General features: G+C 42.5%; 2 protein-coding genes across 5 annotated transcripts in view; one reads left to right on the plus strand and one right to left on the minus strand.

Annotated features, from left to right (window-relative positions):
* Positions 1–12,880, minus strand: part of NEIL3 (nei like DNA glycosylase 3) — a 476,723-nt gene extending 463,843 nt beyond the window's left edge. For 2 of the 4 annotated variants that reach the window (XM_060086010.1, XM_060086011.1), the window contains exons 1-2: positions 10,925–11,001; positions 8,201–8,334 (exon numbers count right to left, since the gene is read on the minus strand). The gene's annotated coding sequence lies outside the window, so the exon portion shown is untranslated. Of the gene's footprint in view, positions 1–8,200; positions 8,335–10,924; positions 11,038–12,797 lie in introns of those variants that run through there. The other 2 variants (XM_060086013.1, XM_060086012.1) reach the window with 2 other exon arrangements.
* VEGFC (vascular endothelial growth factor C) overlaps positions 12,198–25,758 on the plus strand; it is a 78,722-nt gene continuing 65,161 nt past the window's right edge. Inside the window, exon 1 of the mRNA XM_060086018.1 lies at positions 12,198–12,453. Coding sequence (XP_059942001.1) covers positions 12,295–12,453 — 159 coding nt within the window. The 5' untranslated portion in view covers positions 12,198–12,294. The remainder of the gene's footprint in view (positions 12,454–25,758) is intronic.

Raw genomic sequence — 25,758 nt, forward strand, 5'->3', positions numbered from 1 at the left:
ACAAGGGGTTTCAAGAGAACGGCAGTAGACAAAGAGAGTTAGCTCTTAACATATGCCAAGCCCAGAGTATACTGAAGGTAGACTATCAGGCAAGTAAAAGTCAGGAGATACTTTTCCTCCTTCTATCCCCGTACCTCTCTCCTTTTTTGCCTTCCCTTCCCTTCCCTTGACATCAAAGCATCAAAACCTTCAGCTAAGCAAGGAGGCTGAGGAGCAGCAACATAAAGCAACTATAACCACCCACTTCCTGCTGTTGGTAGTGAGACGGCAACAGGACCAGTAGTGGAGGAAGGCTGCAAGTTTAACAAAGATAGGAACTCTTTTTATAGATATTATTAAGAAACTGAATTACAGCAATAAACTACAAAATTCAGACTGTTTCTATGTCTAGAAGGAACTGGAAGACTTTTTATTATCTAAAAATGAGCTGAAAGCTCTTTGAGCCCACCTTAATTTTCATGCAACGGGCAGGAGTAAGTGTAAGCACGTACCAGTGGAAAAAATAGGGATTTCTAATTATACACTGTGAATCTTTCTTGTTCAGTGCACCAGTTTGAGCAAGTAAAATATGCAGAACTCTGTAATCTAATGACCAGTGAGAATGAGAAATCAAGGGCTGAGGGCATGAAGCCTGAAGCTCTAGCTCCTATCTTGTGAGCAATAGGACAACCTTGAGATAGAAGCCTTGAGACAGGCAGCAAAAAGCAGAAAGACAGAGTGGCTCTGACCTTGGTGAAAGTGCAGCCACCACACATCAGCCCTGTACTTCCCACCTATGGACTCATATTACATAATCAAAGAATAGATCTCTGTCACTTTTTAAGCAGATTGAATATATGTACCAGTATTCCCAGGACAACTGAGGTTTATGTCTATTGTTACAGTGTAATTATTATCAGAGCCTCTTTTTACCCTCAAAAATTTTTTGGATAAAATATAGCACACACGAGAGAGATTAAAAATACATGAAACAAGGGGGCTTCCCTGGTGGCACAGTGGTTGAGAGTCCGCCTGCCAATGCAGGGGACACGGGTTCGTGCCGCGGTCCGGGAGGATCCCACCTGCTGCAGAGTGGCTGGGCCCGTGAGCCATGGCCGCTGAGCCTGCGCGTCTGGAGCCTGTGCTCCGCAACGGGGAGAGGCCACAACAGTGAGAGGCCCGTGTACCACAAAAAAAAAAAAAAAATACATGAAACAAAAATTGATGCAACTGTAAAAGAGATACGGACAAACCCAGCTGGAGGTATCAAGGTTCCTCTCTCAATAACTGATAGAACATGTTGACCAAAAATCAGAAGGGATTCAGAAGAACTGAATAACGCTATCAGTCAACTTGACTGAATTGATATTTATAGAAAATTCCACCCTACCATGGAAAAATATATATGCATTCTTTTCAAGTGTATATTGAACATTTACCAAAGCTGATCGCATTCTGAGCCAGAAAATAAGGCTTAATAAATTTAAAAAGATTCAAGCAATACCATATTTTCTGTTCACAATGTAAATTAGACGTAACGGAAAGAACTCTAGAACATCGGAAAATATTTGGAACTTATAAAACACAATTATAAGTAACCTATTTGTCAAAGAAGAAATCAAAAGGCAAATTAGAAGTACTTTTCACTGCATGAAAATAAAAGCACAACATATCAAAATGTGTGGTAAGCTGCTAAAGTAGTACTCAGAGAGAAATTTATAGAACTAAAACTTTATATTATGAAAAACAAAAAGTCTCAAATCAGTGACATCTTTTACTTTAGGAAATTTTTTAAAAATACATTAAACCCAACCTAGACAGAAGAAAATAATGAAGAGTAGTATCGATGGAAAAGAATTTAAAAATTGAGAGAAATCAATGAAATAAAGTTGGTTCTTTGAGATGATCAATGAAACTGATTAGCCTCTAGCCAGACTGATCAGGAAAGAGGGAGGGAAGGCGCAAGCTATTAATATCTCAGCAATGAGCCTCATCATGATGGACCATACAGATTTATTAAAAAGGAAGAAGGTAATATGAAAACTGTTATGCCAATGAATGTGTGACAACTTAAATGAAATGAAAGAAATCCTTGAAAGGTAAAAACTACCAAACCTCATTCAAGAAGAAATCATTAATCTGAAGAGACCTACATCCACTCAAGAAACTGAATTTACAGTTAAAAATTTTACTACAAAGAACACTTGAGGTCCAGATGGCTTCAACTGTGAATTCTACCAAACATTTAAGAAAGAAAGAATACCAATTCTATATAAACTCTGGGGGTTATTCCAGCAACAGAAGGTTAGTTTAACACTCAAAAACCAATCAATGTAACTCACCATACTAAGCAACTAAAAAAGAAAAACCATCTGATCATCTCATGAAAGCTTTTGTCTTTTTGTCATACAAAGATCTGTATATGAATGTTCATATAAACTTTGTTTGTAATAGCCAAAAACAGGAATGCAAATGTGTATCAACAGGTGAATGGATAAACACGATATGGTATCTCTGTCCATACTACGGAATACTGATCAGCAATAAAAGGAATGAACTTTACATGTCCTCAACAACATGGATGAATCTCAAAATAATCATGCTGAAAAGAAGAGGTCAGACCCAAAAGAGTACATACTGTATGGTTTCATTTACATGCAATTCTAGAAAACGCACACTTATCTATCTGATAGAAAACAGATCAATGGTTGCCTGGAGATGAGAAAGCAGAAGGCAGTGACACACAGAAACCTTTGAAGGTGATGAATAGGTCCACAATCTTGACCGTGGTGATTATTTCATGGGTGTGTGCATATGTCAAAATGTATCAAATTCCACAGTTTAGATATGTGCAGTTTATGGTATGTCACTTATATCTCAGAAAAAAGCTGTTAAAATAATAAATGGGGCTTCCCTGGTGGCGCAGTGGTTGAGAGTCCGCCTGCCGATGCAGGGGACACAGGTTCGTGCCCCGGTCCGGGAAGATCCCACATGCCGTGGAGCGGCTGGGCCCGTGAGCCATGGCCGCTGAGCCTGCGCATCCGGAGCCCGTGCTCCGCAACGGGAGAGGCCACAGCAGTGAGAGGCCCGCGTACCGCAAAATCAATCAATCAATCAATCAATCAATCAATCAATGGATAGATGGATAAGTTTTTGTTTCAAATTCCTTGCTCACTTTTAATTACATTCAACAAGCCACTGTGCTAACGTTACAAGGAAGACCATGATGAGTGAGATCCAGTCCCTAAATTCAAGCTGGTTACAGTTAAATGCAAGGGCTAAGGCAGAGGCAAATATAATTTTATCAGACTGTGATTTAGAGAAAGGGGTGGAGAGGGAGGATGGGAAGGAGGAGAAGAAGGAAAGAAGAAAGAGAAAGAGCCGAAAAAGAAGAAACAATGGTGCCTTGGTCAATCAGAGAAACAAGAGACTCACTCACTGTTCAAGCTTTTACTAAATGTTTATAATTGTCCAGGCACTGCATCCCATAGGAGGCAGTTTGGAACCAATTCTATAAGCACACGGACACTGAAAAACAGTAGCATGACCACCAATTGTTCCAATCAGTTATGAGATGGGCCACAAGTAGTTTGTTAATTATAATGATTATACGACTCATGTTTGTAAATTATATGCTTTTAAAAAGTCACTCAAATTTTTCACTCTCATAACATCACACTCATGAACTGTTTTTCCACTATTCTTTCTTGAGTGTGAGGGTAGGATGTACAATCACAGTTGGGGAGTGGTGGAATTTCAATAATCCTTTAATAATCACAGGAAAGTATCAAAAAAAGTGATGTATAAAACAGGTGTATTATGGCAGGAAAGTTACATATGTATATATACATAGAAAGAGAAGAATCATTGACACAAACCATGGAAGGTAAGTTCAAAATCAGATGAAAAATTCTAGAATGCCTGAGGAAAGGATGAATAGATGGAATAAACACAAGAAAAGCCAACACACGTGAAAATAAAGGTTAAATGTCAGTATCTGTATACAATAAATCCTAGAAAAATATAAGGGGAAAATGTAACAGTTTGCATAAGTTATTTGAAGACATGTGATCCATAATTTCACAGATATATCACAACAAACACCCATAAACAAACATAAACTCAGACTGAAAGATCCCGAAGTGTGCCAGAGGTGATAAATAAATCACTCTGGACATACCACAGTAAAACTTAATAACATCAAAGACAAAGGAAGCATTCTAAACGTTCCCGACAAGAAATGGTAGATCATGAAACCAGGAAAAGCATCATATCAACATTCTTTAGGAGTCAGTAGAGGGCAGTGCTTGATCTCCTAGATGCTGCATCCAGAGAACTTTGAATCTGGCAAACGCTAGCTCTAGCTCCAAAATTAAACAAGGTATCTTACTTCTCCATAGCTCCATTTCCTCATTTATATAATAAAGATAATAATAATTTCTATGTCATAAGATTGTTGGAAGTACTACATACATTAGAATATGTGAAACCCATAAAAATACATTAGTAGTCACTATATAGCTATAAATGATTATTTTTCTCAGATTTCTTGGTAGCATTATTTGATGGAGGAATACCACAGGATAGCATTTGCAAGGTGCTTAAGAAAAGATAGACCATGTTAGAATTTTATATCTATTTGAATAATCATTTAAATACAAGGGTGAAAAAAAGAATAAGAAAGAAATCAAGATAAACATATCAGACATGACATTAATAACTTACAAGTATATATGAGTTTGTAGCTATTATTCATGCTCTATCCAAAGTTTATTGAGGGACTGTTAAATGCCAAGTATTATTTTAAATGGTTTATATATGTGAACTAATATACTATTCGCATAAGCCCCATGTGGAGAACAGAGGTTCACCAAGGGTCACTCGGGGTAAATCTGATAGGCAATCAAGTTACCTCCATAGTAAACCTTCTTTGTAAGATCCGTAAATGTGAGACAGGTCTTAAATACAAACCATCTGTTCCTTGCTCCCTTTCTGAGTCTTTCCTCCATGAAAGTTTGTTTACAGACGTTATCTCTGAGAAATGGTCCTTGAGTATGGTTTCAGTGGTGGCAGAAACTGTTTCTAAGGAGTTTTTAATTTTGGTTACCTGTCCTGTTGTGTTCTCTTCTACAAAAAGAGCCAATTTGTGGTTGAGTCCAATTATGGATAAAACCAAATACTTCCTAACAAAGGATTGCCACTAGCTGGTTGGCCCTCACAGGGAAATGTGTGCAAAACAGAGAACTTTATTGTTTGTTTGTTTGTTTGTTTGTTTTGGACAAAACATGCACACATTTCTCCCAGTTGTGAGTTACAGCAAGAAATGACTACAGAGAGAGGAAATAATATTAAAATTAGAGACCTTGACTTTTCACTGGTTAAGAAATAACAATGGTTGGTGAACTACCCAGAACCTCAAGGCTACAATCGTGTAAGAAAATAGCTAAGGAAAAACAGCTTAAAAAAAAAAAAAAAAAAAAAGCATGCAGATGCCGGCCCAGCCACAGTCATCCAAAGCTAGTTCTGCAGGTCTGGAGTGGAAGCCGGTCGTGTCCTTCAACCACCACCTCGACACAAAGCTCTGTGGTGCAAGCTCCTTCCATCTGAAGACCATCTACCTCGAAACAAGTCTGAAGAATCCCTAATTTTAAATGTCCGAAGGGGATGTCAAGTCTGTTGTCAGTGGGTTAAACCCTGTGTCTCTTTTAGCTAGGACACCTGAATATAGGTTTTCACTTTCTGGAGTTTAACTGCGTTCTAGTGGTCAAAATTACCCTACAGTTCCTTTCCATTGTGGGTCCTAGGCCTTTTTTTTTTTTTTTAATGGTGTCTTTTCCAGATGACAAAGTCTCTGCTTTGTAGGGCATGTAGAGGCCACTTGGGAGAATGTGAAGGAAATGCAACTCATACTTCTTGGTGATAAGAGTGGTTTTATTGCTTGCAGGAATCCCTTACAGTGTTTTGCCACATCTGCAAGGTAGACCCCCAAACTGGGGGGAGAAATTCACAGCCTTAGAGGAAGACCTGTGATGTGTTTTTATGATGAGAGTCAATGAGTACACATTTGAGCTTAAAAATACCACTGACTTTCTCTGCTTTTCATGAGGATTGGAAGTGATAGGGACAATCGATTTCTGGGTAAACAGCAAGGATTTGCAAAGTTCTCCAGTAAGTATCCCAGTAAAATGAGGGCCTCTAATGGTGGAGAGATAGGTTGGAATTCTCCAGTTTGGAAACACAAAGTCAAGTTAACTTTTTTGCTACCGTCCGAACCATACCTTTCCAGCAAAAAAAAGTTTTGTTCCACCTTGAAAATTAGCACATATTGAGTAGGACATTCAAACTCCATAACAAGGTATAATTGTAGACCCATTTGTAGGTGTTCAAAGGTATCCTGAGACTTGAGTTCTCATCCATGTCCCATCTTTACAGTTTTCCTGGGGTTAATGTGGTGCAGGTGAGACATGCAAACAGCGACAGCTTCAGCAACCTTAATGCAATTTTCTCAAGGACACTGAGAAAGTACAGTGATCTATGTGTCCTCCTTGGGGTTTGGCATAAAACTCTTGCAACATTCCAGTTGAAGGCTTCTGGTGACACCAAGCAGTCACTCTGAAGGTGACAGAGATTATCCTCATGTGATGTTTCTCAATAACTCTTTTCATCCTCCAAAACAGGTTGTGTCGCAAAGAACACTCTTCAGTTAGTCTTCGGGATTTGAAGGGTAAATGGGAAATTTGAGTGCTTGGTACTATGCTGGAGTAGCTTCCATTGATTTCCCTTTTTTTCCCCTTTTGTTTTGCTCATCAAAGTTTTGGAGGTCTGGCAATAGGACTATTTTCCATTCCAGCTTTCACTTGTCTATTAAATCCCCTATTTCTGACTTAAGGCCACTCAGAGAAAATGGGGAAGAGCTGTGGTCACATCATCTCCAAGATCTACACCAGAACGTCTTCTAAATGTGTTAAAGAGCCTATCCTGAAAGTCTCCAATGTATTCATCTTTTTGTTTGCTTGTTTTGGAGCATGTTCTCCAAAAATGTTGTCTAATAATTTATAGTTTTCTAAATTCCTCTGGTTTTATTATGGAATTTGAGGATTCTAAAGTCACACTCAGGGTATTCACAGTGCCTTTTCCATTCAGTTTTATTGCACATGTGGTTCCTAATAACATATAAATGAACTGATGTAGATCTGGGAGCCTGGAATTACATGTTCCTAGAACTATGGCAAATTGCTCTCTAAATTTCTGCCGACCCGGCTAGGCTTTGGAAAGTCTTTGAAAACCACTTTCAGGTCAGACTGTGACCAGAGCTTAAATTCCACCATAAGGGGCTCGTTCTGATCTGGTTAACTTTCAGAGTCAATTCAGCTTTTAGAGTTTCTGGCTGGCCAGAAGGGAAGGGAAGCTAGTCGGAAAGCGTGTAGGGGCAAAGGGATAAGAGAGGGCCACGGGATGGAAGGAGAGGGGTAGTAAAATGAAAGTTTTTATGATAGATTCAAGTTATGATTCAGGTGGATCAAAAAGAGAGAGAGCCTTTTGCGTTTTTCATTTGTCTCTTCCACAGAATAGTTAGAGAGGCAACTGTGGAATCTGAATTTCTCTTGCAAGCTTCCTTAAACAATTAAAAAAATAAAATACAGGTCCCTGAATGTTTGGAGATCTACTCCATGTCCATTCTAAGGCACTGCCCAAAGGAACCATTCTGTTCTCATGAAAAGATTCCCCAAATGGCCACTGAAATGCTATATAATTGTTGGGAAAATTATGTCATTTAGAAAGAGGCTCACATGTATTAGAATGTACCTATATGTACGGGGCAGGAACCTGGCCTGTAGGAGACAGGAACTTGGGTTTAGTCTGAGACAAACCCATGACAGTCTGGCAACAGTCAGTCCAATCAGTGGTTTGTTCACCTTATGTCCTGGGCTCTCCAACCTAGTGGCTAGGCAATCTCCAAAGGCAAACCTGACAAATCTTAAGCTCTTGGAAGGTTTGGACATGAACTTCCTGCTATCAACTACCAACAGAAAATAATGAAGAGTAGTGACAGAAAGCAATGTTGTAGTAATGAGGCAGCTTTCAACCAAGGATACACTGTTTTCAAATCTGATCAAAGAATCAAAGCATTCCTGAAAGGGATTCTTAAGGGACACAATACACTTAGCATTTGGTAGCCTGATGAAGAGAAATTGGAACTGAGATCCACTGTGAGACTTACCCCCTCACTGTAGGCCTCAGTGGTTTCCCCTGTTTCTGAATTGAAGGTCTTAGGCTTCAGCAGCAAGGGAAGTGTCAATAGGATCTTGGTAGGACGTCCAGGTTGTTGAACTCCCCAAAATATCACCAGCAAACCTTTGAACAAATAAAAGTCTCATTTAGTATAACTTACTGCGGTACGGGAGGATACTGTTTTGACCGAGTCTAAGCAGTGCTTCAAGAGAGGTAAGTTAGAAGTAGAATAATTGTAGGACTCTGGGGTCTGGACTTGAGTAGGTTAAAGTGGGTCTGCAAAAGTGGAGAACTGAGTAGGAGTGGGCAAAGTTTATGATGTAGTAGTTTAGGACTGGCTGACACAGGGGAGTGACGGTCTTGATAAACAAAATGTCATTGACAAGCAGGTTGTTTGTCAGAGTGAGATTACTATCTTCAATATACAGATTTGTGGGCATTTCCTGAAGCAAACAGTGGACTTAATTATTAGTTTACAATCTTATCTTTCCCAGGCTAAAGCTTCCTAGAAGGAACAATTAAATCACATTGACTTTAAGTTTCCATCATTTTATCTAAGTCATGATCACAGATGGTCTGAATTCTCAAAGACTAAGATTTTAATATTAAAGTAGAATTTCAAATAAGATCATCAGAAGTTATAAAAATGGACATTATACACTAGTAAAAGGAAAATTATATCAAAAAGATACAGTCGTCATGAACCTCCTGGACTTAGCAATATAGCATCAAATTATATAAAGAAACAACTGAAAGAATTAGAGTTAGAACCAGAAAATAAAGTCAATAATTATAACTGGAGATTTTAACAAGTCACTTCCAAACAAGATTTGAATACTATAATTAATAAGCTCAAACTTAATATTCAACAAAAAGAGAGCACACAGAGAATGAGTTCCAGTAACTGACCATGTACAAAGTCACAAAGAAAGCCTCAATGCATTTCTAAAATCAACATAATCTGTAATACAACTAAATATAATAAAATTAAAAATTAATAACAAAAATTCCATCAGTCTGTAAACTAGAAAAAGAAAAGAAAATAACTTTTCAGGTAAAGACAAAAATCATAAGGAAATTAAGATAAATTTACAACTGTTCAGCAAAGAAAGCACAACAGGCCAGAAGTGGCAAATATACAGGTAAAGCAGAATTTAGATGGAAACATATGTTTAAAGTATGTTCATCAGAAAATAGAAAGACAAAAGACAACCAGTCTAAGAATTCAATTAAAGAAGTTTGAAATACAGCAACAAAGTAAAATTAAAGAAGCAAGAGAGCAGAATAACTGAAATCAGAAATAAATGAACTAAAGAAGATGGTCCGAATGGATACTGGAGAACACAGAACGAATACAGTATTATCATTATGTGCCTTCAAACAAAACAGAAACCCAATACATAAGACAGACAAGAGGTGTCACTCTGGCTGGGGTCTGGGGAGAGGCCAAGAGGAGCCCCGCTCCCTAAGTCCCCTTCCTCAATTTCCTTCCGCTGAGGAACACTCTTTGAAAAATCATCGTTTTAGAAGCCCGGTTATTAAATAGGTCCTGTATGAAGCTAGTGCTGGACTCACAAACCAGGAAAAAGGCCCTTCTTATGCAACAGAGTGTGCTGGTGGTAGGAAACATTTTCTAGGGGGTAAGCAAGCAACACCAAAACATACACACAAACAAACAAGCCCTGAAACAACTAACGCAGGACTGTTTTCTGGGATTTTTTTATTTCTTTTTCCCCACTCAGGTATACTTTTTGCAGGATTTCCTTTACTTAAAATAATAACTGTAGTAGGAAGATAACATTTTTGAGAGGAAAAAGAAATAAAGTCTGTATGTGCTTACTGCTGTATTTCAAAGAAAACAAATAATATACTCAATACGACACATTCTGATTCTGCTGATTTCACAGTCCTCACCCTAGGCTAGGCTCCAGGAGTGGTGGAAACACCTGAGATTCTCAACTTGGTTGCCTATCAGGATCCTGAAGCTCACATCTTACCCCAGGCCAATCAAGCAGGACCTCTTACGGTGCACTCAGGCATGCGTGTTTGGGAAGTCTCCTTTTGGTATTCCAGGCACAACCAAAGCTGAGAACCACTGGAACAGGGAATGGTTAAAAGGAAGCTCCAGCGTCTACTTGAATCCCACCCAGATCTGTCCTTAGCTCTTCCCTTTCCAGGGCTTTATCGGTCTCTGAAGACAAATATGACAAATTAATCAAACAGGCAGAGAGCAGGAAGACAGCGGGAGCACCGCTACCCTGAGAGCGTCGGCATCCTCGAACACCTCAACAAGCTACGATGATGGGCTCGCTTTGAGGACGACAGCACCTGACCAGGAGAAACAACGAAGCTCAAAGCTTGGGCACGGTAAACCAACTTCACAGATGTAGGGTAACGTGGGCGTGGCTAAACGGTAGTACACGTGAAACATTTTTGAGGAATTCAGCTGATTTTCAATGTAGTGTGAATCAACGCTGATTTGGCTGCCAGAAAATGAACTCCATCCAAGGCGGCATCAGCAAATGTACGATGTCTGGACAAGGAAGACCCCTTCTGCAGGCTTGCTGGAACCCCTTCCGCACTGAGTCACGTTCTGGGGTGGATACTGTCTGAAGAACATGGAGACCTAGATCATGGTGGATGAGGGAACCTGGAGCTGTCTTTCAAAAGGGGCGGGGGGAGGAATAGAGCGTAGGGACAACACGACAGATACCTTCAAAGTATGTGAAGAACTCACATAAGGAAGTTAGAGTTGCTTTGCGGTGTAAAGTCCAGAAGTCAGAGCAACGGACAGATGGGAGGAAGCGCTCACAGCGATGCTGACCGTCAGACGGGCAATGGACAGCCGCGCAGAGCGGGGGCTCCCGTCAGAACCTGCAGCGCGTTACCTCAGATGGGAAAGTCTCCTCTCCACCCCGGGCAACCGGCCCCGGGGTGCCTTGCCAACCAGAAGATGCTGTCGCCTTCGGCAGATGTCGCTTCCGACGACAGCGTGCTTAACACGTGTCTCTCCGTCACCCCCTTTCTCACTGAAAGCCAACGCCGCCCCGAAGCTTCTCGGTGAGGCGCCAGTTGCTCCTTCCGCATCCGCCCCGAGTCTGCGCTCCTGGGCCTTCCCCCCACGGCCTGCCCTCATTCGGCTGCCCCGGGCCCCCGCGTGGCCCAGTGGGCGGGGGGTTCCCGGGCCCCGGCGGGGTCTCCCCCGCGGGGGCTGACTTTCTCTCAGCCCTTCTGGAATACGGGGCTCCTTCCACCCCTCGAGCGGGGCGCCCAGGGCCGGGCTGCCGGGACACGGACCGGAGCCCCGGGCTGCCGAGGACAAAGGGCGGGCTCGGTCCTCCCGAGCCACCTCCCGGCTCCCGCGCCCACCGTGCCCGGCGCCGGGCCAGCGCCCCCGAGCCCTCGCGCCGCCCGCGCCCCGGGCCGCGCTCCGCGAGCGGGCGGGGGAGGGGTGGGGGGAGGGGCGGGGGGCGGCGCGGCCCAGAGCGCGGGGCGCCGCTTCCGAGGAAAGGGCGAGGGGAGGGCGGCCGGGCTCGGCACGCTCCCTCCCTCGGCCGCTTTCTCTCACATAAGCGCAGGCAGAGGGCGCGTCAGCCATGCCCTGCCCCTGCGCCCGCCGCCGCGCAGCCCCGCGCCCCGCGCTCCCCGGCCTCGCCGCCGCTCCCGCCGCCCGGCCGCCCGGCTCGCCCCGCCGCGGGGAAGGGGAGGGCGGGGGCACGCGGGCTCCGGGGGCGCCGCAGGGCCCGAGCCTCGCGGGGCGTCTCGGTCTGCCCCCCTCGCTCCCCGAGGCGCACGCCGAGCCACCGAGCGGGGCGCCGTCCTCCCGCGCCCTCGCCTCGCCTCGCCTCGCGGGCCGCGGCCTCGGGCGCTCGGATGTCCGGTTTCCTGTGAGGCTCTGCCCTGACCCCGTCGCCTCGCGGGCGCCGGCCGGGAGAGCGGCTCGCAGCGTCGGGAGCGCCGAGCCCGGACCCGCTCCCGCCGCCGCGGCTCCGCGGGGTCCCCGGGCGGCCCTCGCGGACAGAGCCGAGCCGCGAGGCAGCCTCGCCGGGGCGCCCGGCCCCGCGCGCTCGCGGCCCGTCCACCATGCACTTGCTGGGCTTCTTCTCTCTGGCGTGTTCCCTGTTCGCCGCCGCGCTGCTCCCGGGTCCGCGCCGGCCGCCCGCCGCCGCAGCCGCCGCCGCCGCCGCCTTCGAGTCGGGACTCGGCTTCTCGGACGCGGAGCCGGACGCGGGCGAAGCCAAGGTGGGTTCGCGTCCGCGTGCTGCGGGGTCGGGCCGCGGGGGCTTCGGGTCGCGCTGCGGGGGCTTCGGGTCGCTGAGGACCCGGAACGTGCGCAGAGGGCGGGTTCGTGTTTCACCTTGTGTGCCTGGGCTCCACAGTTACTGCGCTGAGGGTAGGGTTTCTGGGAGGAAGGTTTTCATAGAAAATAGAGGACAGCAAGTTAGGCGAGCGAAGGGCCTGGAAGGTGGCTGGTGACAGCGATCGTGCAGCCGCCGGAGGGCGGCCCCCGCCGGTGCGCCGAGCGCGCCTGGAACCCGGCGCGGGGAGAGCCTGAGTTCAAGCCGTCGGGAGGGCTCTGCTCTAACCTGGCAGGTTAGCGGGACTCCAGCGGCTCCCGGGCTTGGGTGAGCAGCCCTCCGAGGCTTGCTTTCCTGCAGAATTCCTCCGATGCGGCATTTAGTAACCGGGCTTGAGGGCCTCAGACTGCAGATTCACTCGGAGCAGTGGTCGAGCTGGAGATGCAACAGGACCTCCGGTCACCATCAGGCATGGCTTTTCAACTTAGTAAACGCTGTGTTTCTGAAATTTGGTCGTCAAGTACTGAAAAGTAAGGTGGATTTCCTTTTTGGCTTTATAAATGCGATGTTTAACTCTTTGCCTAAAAAAAATGTTGCCAGGAGACTGTTGAGACATTCGGATTTTCAAGTGCCATATCGTATTGGTGCCCGCTTCTCCCTTGATCTCCTGAAAGAATATCTGTTTACCTTAAAAGTTCACAACTGACCTAAGGATGGAGAGTATGCTTAGAAGAGTTCTTAAATTCCTGAAGAAGTTTAATATTCCACAGAAGACTGGAAGTCTCGGTTCACACACTGGCAGGACCCCTGGCTGGAACTAGATTGCAGCAGTTTATTTCACGTGGCGGCAGGTGAAGGGTCAGGGGTGTGCAGCTGCCATCCTTGAGTTGACTTTATTGATTAGCATCTATCGAATGTGTGCAAATTAAATTGCCTTCCCGGTTTTACTTTGAAATACGCTGTAAGATTGAGAAGACTGAGTTTTGAAAAACCAAAATACCTTTGTGTTTAAGTTTTGGGAAAAAATTGAAATATTGGAATTTCAGTTGTGGGATCAAGGGGAAAAAAAAAAACACTGGAGTAGAAACATATACATGAGAGTTCAGAAAAGAGCGCTCTATGTGCATTGTGAAATATTTTCAACGCAGATATTTACATTGGTGTAATACTGCCCTGAGAAAGTCTTCCTATCCTCAAATGCCACAAAAATGTAACCTTAGACCCACTGACACTTCCTGTAATTTAAATGCCTTGGATTTCATGATATCGATTCATTTTCTGTTTCCTCCAACGATTTATTCAAAGTATGACTTAGGAAGGGCCTATGTTAACTCACTTTGGTTTATGGCAAGAAAGCGTGAAATAGGAGGTGAGATGAGCAGCCTGTCCTGTGTGAGAGTCGCTGCCTCCTGGGTGGATCCTGAATGGATGGATGGGCCCTTGTGTGCCTGTGTGTGGCTAGAGGATAAAAGTTAATGTGTTTTTACTTTCGAAAATTGTCTTCATTGGTGATGTAATGAGAGTTTCCCTTTGCCATGAGAATCTTTGTGCATTCTTGTTGGCTTTTCATATTTGACCGTCTCTTATGTATTCTGTATGGTGAGTATGGGTTGATAAGTCTGTATGCGGTATGGACGCCTTTCCACGTGATGGCACCTCGTTTTAAGGCTCTGAGTTCCACAGACCGCAAGGCAGAGTGTTACTCCCGCACCGAAGTGTTCCCCAGTGGTTGAGTAGCAGCCTGAGAGGGCGTGTGTCATTAATGCTTCCGGCGAACTGCTGTGTCCTTGCCGTGAGAATGCCAAGACACGTGGTCCAAAGACTCCATGTCTCTCCCTAGTGGACAAGACTAGTCCCTCATTTGGACGTAAGCCCTGGACGGGAGCTGATTGTTAATTTTCTGTGCTTTACATAAACCCCAAGAAGAGATTAGAGGAAGGTTAATGGAAGACGCTAGATATACATAATCCCCAGTAAGTGCAGATTTTTGGTAATTTACACTTCAGAAGTGTTTTTCAATATTAAAATAAAATAGAAAACAGCTCACAGGCTGTGAACCAAGGTTAGCCATACCCTTCTTCACCTCATCCCCAAAGCCATACAGAAAATTGGAGGTAAAATCACAAATGGAAGCCAGATCTCCTTGTTTCTAGACCTATATTTACTGTTATTAGGTTCCTCTTTCTAATTACTCATGGTTGTAGACTTACTAAAAACTTCTAAAGTGTTTTTCCCAAGGATGTTAGTGCAAGCAACTCAACATCAGAAAAGTAAGGCAAGCGAAGTATTGCCTAATTATATAATTAAAATTAACTACACATGATGGGGATAAAAGAGGAACTATTTAAAATTATCATCAAACTAAAGAAACCTGCAAAACCTAGAAAAAACACTAGATTACTAACTACCATCGTTTGCCAGCATGAGATTAGAGTTTTGGTTTTTTTTTTCCTTACCTGAGAACAACCAGTTCACTGTGGTTGGTTGGAGTTGAGTGTGGTTTTAAGAGAAAGGTTGGTTTATGATTAACAAAAGGAGGAATTACTTCATTACTTCATATCATGAAATACGCTTTTATTCCAAAAGGTGGGTTGGACTGGGAGTTTAAATACCTAGATCCTTACAGGTTGTTAGAGTAATAAATACAAGGAGAGTATATCTTACATTGCAAATGCCTTTGTTAATAAAGATTGAACTCAACAAAAGAAAGCTTAAAGATTTACAATCTTGTGTCAATTAAGTGAATGATCAAAAAGATCAGGGCTTCCCTGGTGGCGCAGTGGTTGAGAGTCCGCCTGCCGATGCAGGGGACACGGGTTCGTGCCCCGGTCCGGGAAGATCCCACATGCCGCGGAGCGGCTGGGCACGTGAGCTAGAGCCGCTGAGCCTGCGCATCCAGAGCCTGTGCTCCGCAACGGGAGAGCCTGCAGCAGTGAGAGGCCCGTGTACCGCAAAAAAAAAAAAAAGATCAAATATTATTACATAGACAAATGTAACTTATCTAATTTTCTGTATTACATAAATAACTTTAAATATCCCTACATTTATAGCTTAAATGCAAAAAAATGATTAGCTTAGTATTAACACTAGTTGCTTTAATGAGAATAGCTATTTTCAATTAACATAGTAAAAGTGCATATGGTTTACGGTGACTATCACAAAAAAATCTTCCTAATGATGGCAACTATTTTGTAACATGCCTTATTTTCTTTCTCATCATTTATAATTCTGCACACTTTGGTATTTGTTTTATTTTTTTATTTACTGTTTCAAATTAATCAGTGGCAGTGTTTCTCAAAATACCACCTTTCTGCTAACTGCATCTGAACTCCCTACAGGTCTTTAATTTTTTTTTTTTTTTCTCCTTACCTGAGAACAACCAGTCTCTGGACTTGGGTCTAGGAACATACATTTTTAACTAGCATCCTAAGTCATTCTCATGCACAGTGACAGTGTTACACTCAGTATCTCTGGTGTGTAACAATGACTAATTTCATTGGTTTTATCATATTCATTACATAGTTTTTGAGTTTGCAGGGTAATCTATTAGGGATGGGGCACCTTAAAAGACATAAGCCATTTTCCTCTCTTCAAGGAGCTTGCAACTCAGGTAGGAAAAATAAAGCCTGAAGCACAAAAAGACTGTGAGTTATTGGAGGGAGAGTACCAAAGCATTGTCTGTGTCCTCAAGTCTGGGCAAGAGAGTCATCCATGTGGCCTAGTTGGTCTGGGTGCCTTGACTTGGGGCAGAACTTGAGCTGTAACTTGGATAGGAATTTCCAGCAGATGACTACGTCAGACATCCCTTTCAGGTCTTGGATGGAGTGAGAAGGTGAGAGGGCAGGTAGAAGTGTGTGATGGCAGCCGAGGGGTTATGTAGAGTAACAGTGAAGACTCTTAAATGAGAATAAGCTTTCAAGGTGGATGGAGGTCACAGTGTACATGGCCTGAATCAGCTTAAGGAATTTGAGTGCTGTGAGCCTTGCTGTGAGTCGTGGAGGGTTATTCATGATTTAAGCACCTGAAAGACATAGGTAGTAAGAAGGCTATTGGAAATCATGTATGGGATTGGTTAGAGGTCCGAAGGACTTCTGCTAGGGGCCTGATCTAGTTGAGACGCAGCAGTAATAGTATAGAAGGGAAGTGACAAATAGAGCAGAGTGGGGACAGTGGGGACAGAAGAAGGAGATGTCACAGAGGAAGAGCCCATAGATCTGGTGACTGATGAATACGAAAAGTGAGGGAGTGGGAGAAATTAACCCTGGCATCAGTATTTCAACCATAGGAAAATGTTGGTCCTACTTGTAGGACTACAGCACTTCAGAGAAGAGAAGAGACTGGTTTTCATGGATGTATGCTGGAAGCTAAAGGCATGATTCCATAAGTCACTTAGGACTTTACTAGACTTTGGAGAAGTAAAATAAGCTTTACAAATTTACATCCCATAAAAGGAAAATAAGTGTCTAGCATCAATAGGACTTAAACTTTCAAGAACTGTTTGAGCTCTTGACGAGTATTATTACAATCCCTAAGGGACAATTACCAGTGTGCATATCCTATTACCCTGCCTTAGAAATGAGAAGGTACATTTTATTCAAGTAAAATAGGCCATAAATGTGGCTGTAATTTTTAATCATTTCCTTGCAGCCTGCTCTGTGCTTCTTGTCGCTTCATGATATTTCTCTGAGGTACTTCAGATGCCCACACTTTTTCACAGTAACCAACCATCAGTCTTTAGAAAGGAAGTTCAGTATCAGGGACATGTGAAATGTTTGTGAAAGTGGAAACCTTTGAACCCTCTTCCTCTCTTTACCTCACTCTGCATCAATTCACGTTAGAGGCTCCGAGTCTGACATAATTAGGTTATAACTGTAATGTCCTGCATATCTGTAAGTTAATTTCATTTTGTTTTTCACTACATCTCCCGGAGACGGATGTTATTATATTTTATTAAAGATGACGAATCTAAGACTCAAGTGACTCCACCAGGAGCAAGAATAGGGCTTTTTTCTTTTTGAAAAACTTTTGCAGCATGTATTTTAGAAAAGCGTGGTAATGGGTTTGAGCCTTTGGGCGTTGCTAAAGACCCACTGTCCATACTCCCTTCCTCCTGTAAGCTGTAGCAGTGTGCAAGGGGGCAGAGAGAAGTGTTGCTGTACAGCGAGGGCCCCCTCATTACTTTTATTTAGGACACATTCCCCACAGTGGAACAATCCGAAAGAAACCTGGACTTTCTTCCAGGGTTCACCATATGGTGCCCTCTGATTAAGGATGGATCATAACTGGCCTAATCCATAGTCCTGTTGTAAGAATGGCTGCAGAACTAGAGGCCTAACAAGGCCTCCTGATGATAATTGAACAGTTTTTCTAAGTGGAAGTTAAACATTGTGATCTTACTATGTCAAGTGACCTCTCAGGATTAATTGGATTTGGGAAGGACAGACTCTAGTTGCAGAGGCGTGATACTTCCTCCAACTTCTAAACATTACATTGTTCCCCCTTTCACCTGTTACATCATTCCTGGCGGATGAGAGCGTTCTTTAAGTACTACACAGGCCTACTTTTTGTTGCAAAACACATATTTGTCACTTCAGATTTGTACAAGTTGTGAATTAAGGTATCATTCATTTTTCACATTAGAAATATTAGTGTAGCAGAGAACTTTAAACAATAAGAGGTAACAGTTCATTTGATTTATAATGTAACGCTAAAATTTATTGTGAATATTTTAGATTTGTCCGTGTAATTGTTTCTTCTGAAATTTACTCAGGCAGATTATTCAGGTGCTTCCGGTCCTCAATTGATTTACTTTGTTTTCAGAGTTCCTAGTTTAACTGTCAGAGAGAGAAGAAGTTGTGTTGATTTAATTCTCTTTATTGGGCATCCATCATAGAATCAGATAGGCACCTTAAATTAAAATACCTTTTGCCGGCAGATTCCTACCCTTTCCTGGTACTGATAGCACCCTAGTAGCTTTCAGATGTTAGAAGGGATTCCTGATGATTCCTTTTCTGCAATTCTGAAACCCCAGACCTCATTTTCATAAATTATTTGGTGCTATAACCTTGATCTGATCTGACATAAAGCTATTTATAGTCTTTATTTATCCTCTAAGTTTGAATATATCTAAACTTCATTGAAGAAATAGTAATGTATTTATGAGATGCTGCCATAGACCTTGCTGGGGGTTGGAGAATTAAAATGTATATGTACTGGGTTTCTTGAAAATTCTGGGATCTGAAGTTCATGCAATCCCCAGGGCTTATGGTAAGGGATTGGACTGGGGAGCTGTTCTTTTCCAAAGGGCTTCCTTCCTCAGTCACCTGTTGCCTCAGTGACAGCCTGAAAGGGAAATTGAAGGACTCAAGAAGGAGGCTCTGTGGACACCCCTACCTCCATTTTACCCATTAGAACAAGGTTTATGTACTTTTCACTCCAGATTTTCATATTTAAATCTACTTCAATTCAGGGGCATTTTAATTAATTCTCACTAACGGCAGCTTCAGTTCTGAGCAGGAAATTACAGTGCAGTGAGTGATACAAAAAATGTAAAGTGAGTGATTCCTGTCTATAACAGGAATCAAGAAGCTTACTCATTAAAAATACCAGAAAAGAGTTAAACTATAAACGCAGACAGTATAAGAGATTTTGTAAGAGTCTCCTGCTTTACCAGAAGTCGTTGACTAGGCTTCTGGGGGATGCATGGGCAGTCATGGGAAAGGTGGGGTGATGTTGAGTCAGCTGTGAAAAACGGGTAGATGCTGGTTACGGAAGGGAGGGAGGGAGGGGTATTTCACATATTGAAGTGTGAGAGCAGAGTACAGAGGCGAGTAATGCCACTGTGGTCAGGGGGTGTTTGGGAGACTGGGAGCAGACCCCTTTGCCTGGAGAGCCCCGAGCTTCGAGGGAAACAGAAGGGAATATTGTATTATGTATTACCGATTTTATTTTTAAAGGCACTTGCCATTTATTCAATGTTCTAAAGAAATAAGGTTATCTTCATAAGTGAATTTTCTGGACTCCCGAAAAGTAAGCAGTTTTAAGTATAAAAACTCAAATTTATTACGTTGATTAAAGTATACTATACATAACTTCATCTTAATGACTCAGCTATAATGAAAACAAGAATTACTGCATTCCTCCATTGCCCTTCCTGCGACCATTATTTACCACCTCTGCTATGTGCAGTCACTTCTGCACGTTTTAAAAATTTGCGTTTCTTCTTCTCTCTTTTGCCTCCTTTCCCCCAAGCCTTCTCCTATACTTCTGTTCTTTGATGCTTGGGAGGTGTTTTTGTTTTTTATAGCTATGACCCCACCATTAAAGAATTTTATTTCAGCCTCTGGTGATCTCACCAACTACTTCAAGAATAGCATTTGAAATGGGATTTGGTTGTATGTAACAAGAAGCTAACTGCAGTGGCTTAAGCAAATTTGAGTTTATTTTTCGTGCCAGTGGAGTTAAGGGCTGGTGCCATGTGAAGCTCTATTTGGCTATCAATGTCCCAGACTCTCCCACATATTCTCCCCCAAAGTTGCAACAAGACTAATTCCTCTACAGCATTATGTCTGATTTCAAGGAAGGAGGAATTAGGAGACAGGAATCTGGGGCCTTAACAGGAAAGCAAATGCTTTCTTGAAATCTATAGTAGATTTGCACTTATTCTTATTGGACAAAACTGTCTTTTGGCCATCCATAGCTGCAAGAGAAGCTGAGAAATAGAGCACAGGCAACTTCGAACAAGATTGGAACTCCCTTTATATGGAAGAAAAGGAGAATGGATTTTGAGTAGCCTGTGTTTGGTTTGTAACACTGTATCAATATGGTTTCTAATTTTGTTTTCTTTTTACCACAGATTTCTCACTTTTTTCTCATGCTTGCAAACTTGGTGCCTTCCTTGTATACTCATGTGAAAGATTAATGTTATTGATGGATTAAATTTTAAGTTATATGAATGTTATTACGTAAGACCTTTTGACTGTTCAAAAGATTTCAAGTTTAGTTTGGAGAGATAGTTCTTACCTGAAACATTTGTAGAACGTGAGAATTTAAACTTACTAATTTTGTTGTGTCAAAAGTAGGTGTAGTAACAGAAGGGGAAAACTTGGGAAAGCTAGTGCCCTTGAAAAATATTCAAGTTATGTAGATTTCTATGTAAGAAAAATTAATACCAAATCAAGCAAATATAACATTTTTAATTTAAATTTTTTAAATATTGGTGTTGGTTTTCCTTTTACTCTGTATTTTCTGTGAGGTTGGAAAGAGAAAATTTTCTAATTTTACTTGACTTCTTTCTAATGGATTCATCTCCCTTGCTTAATGCTTAACTGTAATAGGACTTTCTTCAGCCAACATGCTCACTTTTTCCCCTCACTGAGCTGTAACTTTTGTGAGACCAGTTTGGTGTTTGTGGAGACTTCCAGTGTCTGTGTGGAAAGTAAGGGACAACTATTGTCAGATCACAGGCTACTCTGATAACAGATCATCCTGACCTTACTGTGTTGATTTTCAGATCACCCGCTTGTGAGAATGGCAAAAAAGTACTCATAAAGAGGGAGATGGATGATTAAAATTTCTTCACACTACCAATAAAACACCAGGTACAGATTCAGCTGTGTTGTCCTCACAAAGGAAAAGCAGGGGTTACTTCTCCCAGGTGGAGTGTCCGCGGTCTTACTACCAGATACAAGAATCTTCACGTGTGTTCTGTGGTTTCTGCCTGCACCTCTTCACATGTCTTATACATTTACTGAGAAGGAAAATGGGAAACAGAAGCTCATAAGCATGTATTCAGTGCATGTCTGATGCTCATGGAGCCCTTGGGCACAGTTCTCTGTTATTTCTTCATTACCTTTAATATTTTGCCCTATTGATTTTGCTATTCAAATTTGTAAACCTGTGTGTTAAACACATTTTTTCCCAGTAAGCAGACCATGTATCAAATGTAATGGGAATTTGACATGAAAAGACATTTCGAACAGAGAAGGAAACGACCATTATAAGAGTGTTTGAAGTTCAAGTATTTACCTTGTTTAATTTCCATAGATCATCATCTGATACACTAATAAGATTGGACCAGTTTATGTTATCTTAAACTTTTCCCCCTGCAAATGGATTATTTATCCTTAATGGTTTGAATTATTCTTCCTAATCTGCCTTGGGGGCAATTTTCATACGTGCTGATGTTTCAGAGTAGTCTGCATTAGAATTTAATTATTTGATGCCAAGCACTGATTCTTTTTTTTTTAAGTGCATTTTCTTGAGAAAAGTTAAGTTTTGCACGTTCATTGGTGATTTGCACTTTCATGTGAATGAATGATAAGAGTGTGTTAGGGCAGAGGGAGAGAAGGAATGGGTACGTACCTGGAGGTCACGCCCCAATCGGCTACTCTGAGGGTGGAGGAGAGGCAGAGGAGAAGGTGCTCATCATGCAGAAAAGCCAGACCTTTGTGGGTGACAGCTGCCGTGGAATTCTCATAACTTTTATTGAACTCTTTATCCTGATCACTTTAAACCAGCTTGGCAGAGCATTTGTTGCTCAAATAGAAGCTCAGTTATTTTTCAGGGGCAGTGGTCCAGAGGACACTATAATAGAAATAGATAATTTCAAAGTTGAGTATATGTTAGATACTATTTTTATTCTCTGTTTGGAAGTCTGTATTGAGAATTTATTGCACTCTGCTTCCTCAGGGAAATAGCCTATTCAGGTCACTGGAAATAACATGTCAGGTTTGATAAGAGACTTCATATGGAGCCAAATAAACCTGCTAAATATATTTAGAAAATCATTCTACTGACTAATACCTTAAAGTGTTTCCACAATAACAATGTTGGTCATGTTAGGATTTTCCCTTTTGCGTTGGAAATGACTTGTCAAATCTTCAAAGAGACTTTATGAGCAGCCAAATATACTTGCTAAGTATGTTTAGAAAGATTTTTACTAATATAAAGGGTTTTTTTTAACATAGCCTCTTAATTTTAAGCAGTAATACTGATTGAAATCATTAGGTAGCTGGGAAGAGAAGTTAACTTGGTTTTTGTTCGTTTAACATTTCTAAATATTTTCAGGTTAATGGGAAAAAAGGAATAAGATCCATCTACAATTGGAAGTTTCAATATTTAGGGTTACCAGGAAATAGTATTTTCAGGGAACACAGGGGCCCAGATTTGATTCCCAGATAATTCAACCATGCCTTCTTTAAATGTTCTATTTTATTTTATTTTTAGAGCACATAGGGTAGTTGAAACAGCATGGACTTTGGGGTGGGAACTGTATTTGACTTTAGCACTGCACTTAGGAGGTGTATGATCCTAACACTTCTGAGTCAGTTTCTCAGCTATAAACTGGGGGAAAGAGTGTGTGCCTTACAGCATCGTAAACTCACGTGAAACACTGTCTCACGTTAGCTACTGGTAAAACATGAGTTCTCCGTGGAGGGCCTGTCAGAATCATTCAGTGCATTAGTGTGATCCCCACTCTTGCCTTCAGAGTCCTTCACTGAGGTTTTGTGATTCAAGGTCCACAGATGGAATAAAGTTCATCTAAATATCCATTTATTAATGTAATATCTGCTCAATACATTTTCATAACATATGGATAACACATTGCTCTTTTCAGCATAGCTGTGACCTCCCCATGGCCAAAGCCCATGTACGACGGTCAGAACTCCTTGTTCTGTGCTCTTTTATGCAGTGGTCAGTCAGGTGTGGCCACAAGAGAGGCTCAAGAAAACAAAGTCTATTGTACCCGGAGGAGCAGGTCACCAAGGGAGGTTTTGGGTTTTTTTTTTTGCGGTACGTGGGCCTCTCACTGTTGTGGCCTCTTCCGTTGCGGAGCACAGGCTCCGGATGCGCAGGCTCAGCGGCCATGGCTCACGGGCCCAGCCACTCCACGGCATGTGGGATCTTCCCGGACCGGGGCACGAACTCGTGTCCCCCGCATTGGCAGGCAGACTCTCAACCACTGCGCCACCAGGGAAGCCCGGCCAAGGGAGGTTTTGGTGAAGAGGCAGGAGGCAGGAGCGAGGGGGAAAGCTGAGGCTACATAAAGCCTTCCTTGGGGTTTCCCAGGGGAAGGCAAGGCAGGGCAGCTTGGACAGTTAGGAATTGGGGAGTTTGAATGATTGCAGTGGCACTAAGCTAGAGGGGTGGCCCCTAGTTGCCTGGTACCTGGCCCTGGGATGGTTAAGGCAGAGGAACATTGCTTCCTGGAGTGTTTGGGCCAGAAGAGAAGGCCAGGCTCTGGATGGGTTCGTTTGTCTATCAAAGGCATGCTCCCAGCTGAGCACTTCTAAGAACTGGTCAGCCTCAGAGCGGCAGTCTTTCCCCAACCAGAAAGGTTTTTAAATTTTCAGTTGTCAAAACATGAGAATATGCAGAAATTTTTAAATGTGTACAATGTGTCCTATTACTTGACTTGGCAACGTTTGCAATAGTTGGTCTTTCCTTTTCTTGATACTCTGTGTCTCTTGGTTTTCTTTGACGCAGTGGTTCTCTTTCTTGTCCTCCACTGCTGGCTGTTCTTCTTCCAGAATTTTTAATATTGAAGTGCCCAGGGATTCCCCCCCATGTCCTCTGTTCTTACTGATAACCACTCACTCCCTTGGTGGTGTAACCCAGTCCCATGGTTGTAAATAGCCCCCAGATTGTGTCTTTAGTCCAGATCTCTCTTCTGAAGTTTAGAAGATAACCAGTTCACTTTTCCAGTTCACTTCCTGTTTGGCATTTCCACACTCCCGACCTCCTCCACCCCTGGTCACATTTGCTGTTTCCACAGCCTGCCCTAACTCAGTCAAGGTGACAGATTTCCTTAATTTGGTCAAGTCACAATCCACGGAGTCATCCTTGGCTTACTTCTTTCCTACCTCATATCCAAATTCGTCAGGAAATCAGTCCTGGTGGCTAAGCCTTCAAAGAATATCCAGAATCTAACCACTTCTACACGTGGCTCCTGCCACTTCTCTTACCTGAGCCACCACTGTTTCTCACCTGGACCACAGCATGGTCTGCCCACTAGTCCCACTGGGTCTACACTCAACCACCTCGTGGAGTATTCTCAACAGAGCAGACACACTAACCCTTTTACACTGTAAGTCGCATTACATCCGTCTCTTATTTAAAGCCTTAGGATAGCTCGCTATTTTACACAAACTAAAAGCCAAAATCTCTGCAAAGGAATAGCAGTCAGGGTCCTGCAAATGTTTTAGTTGAACAGGATTTAATGAGCAGTCTGTTTTATAGAACTGTAGGTGTTTATGAAGCACCCAGAGACCAGCAGCGGCAGGAAGTCCTAACCATGCTATTCTTGCAGGGCCAGGAGGAAGGGAATGGTGTTATCAACCCTGGAAATTGCGGGGCACCATGGCAGAGGGGCTGCCCAACAGGCTCTGGAACGGTGGAATGCACGCACTTTCATGTCTACGGCGAGGCAGGGAGGAAGTGAGGGGAATATATATCCCAACCCATTTTTTGTTCACATCCTAGTCAAACGCTTGGTTTTGTTAGCCTTTTCCATTTTAGCGATTCTGGTGGTTCTATAATGATATTTCATTGTGGTTTTGTTTTGCCTTTCCAGAGTGACTAATGAGGCTGGAGATGTTCCTATAAGTTTTTTGCCCATTTGGATATTCTCTTTTCTCAAATGCCTGTTCAAGTACTTTGCTCATTTTTCTCTTTAGCTATATATCTTTTTTTAATTGATTTTTTAGAATTTCTTTACATGATTTGGACCCCAGATTTTTGTAAGACACATACATTACACAGATCTTCTTCCATCTCCTACTGGCCTTGTTTTTATATTTTGTTTTTTTCTTTTTTTAATGACTGGAGCTTTTAAATTTTAATGTAGAGTGAGTGGTTCCTTAAAGTGGTTCCTTCTTTTTCCTTAATGTGGAGTGGTGTTTCTTCTTTTTCCTTTATGGCTTTTCATATCTTGTTTAAGAAATCTTTGTCTATTCAGTGTCATGATGATAGTCTTATAGAAGCTTTATTGCTTTACCTTTCATGTTTAGATTTATAATCAACCTGGAATTGATATTTGTATAGGGAGGAGAGTATGCATCAGGATTAATTGTTTTCACTTAGATGTCTGAGTATCTCAGTGCCTTTCCCACTGCTCTGCAGTGCTATTCTTGCCATCAGTGATCTCTCTATACGTATACAGTTTTTTTCTGGACTCCCTGTTTTATATTTCACTCTGCTTATCTTGCATCAGTATCACACTGTCCTAAATTCTGTAGTTTCATAGAAA

This window comes from Mesoplodon densirostris, chromosome 20, assembly GCF_025265405.1.
Source record: "Mesoplodon densirostris isolate mMesDen1 chromosome 20, mMesDen1 primary haplotype, whole genome shotgun sequence".
NCBI lineage: Eukaryota > Metazoa > Chordata > Mammalia > Artiodactyla > Ziphiidae > Mesoplodon > Mesoplodon densirostris.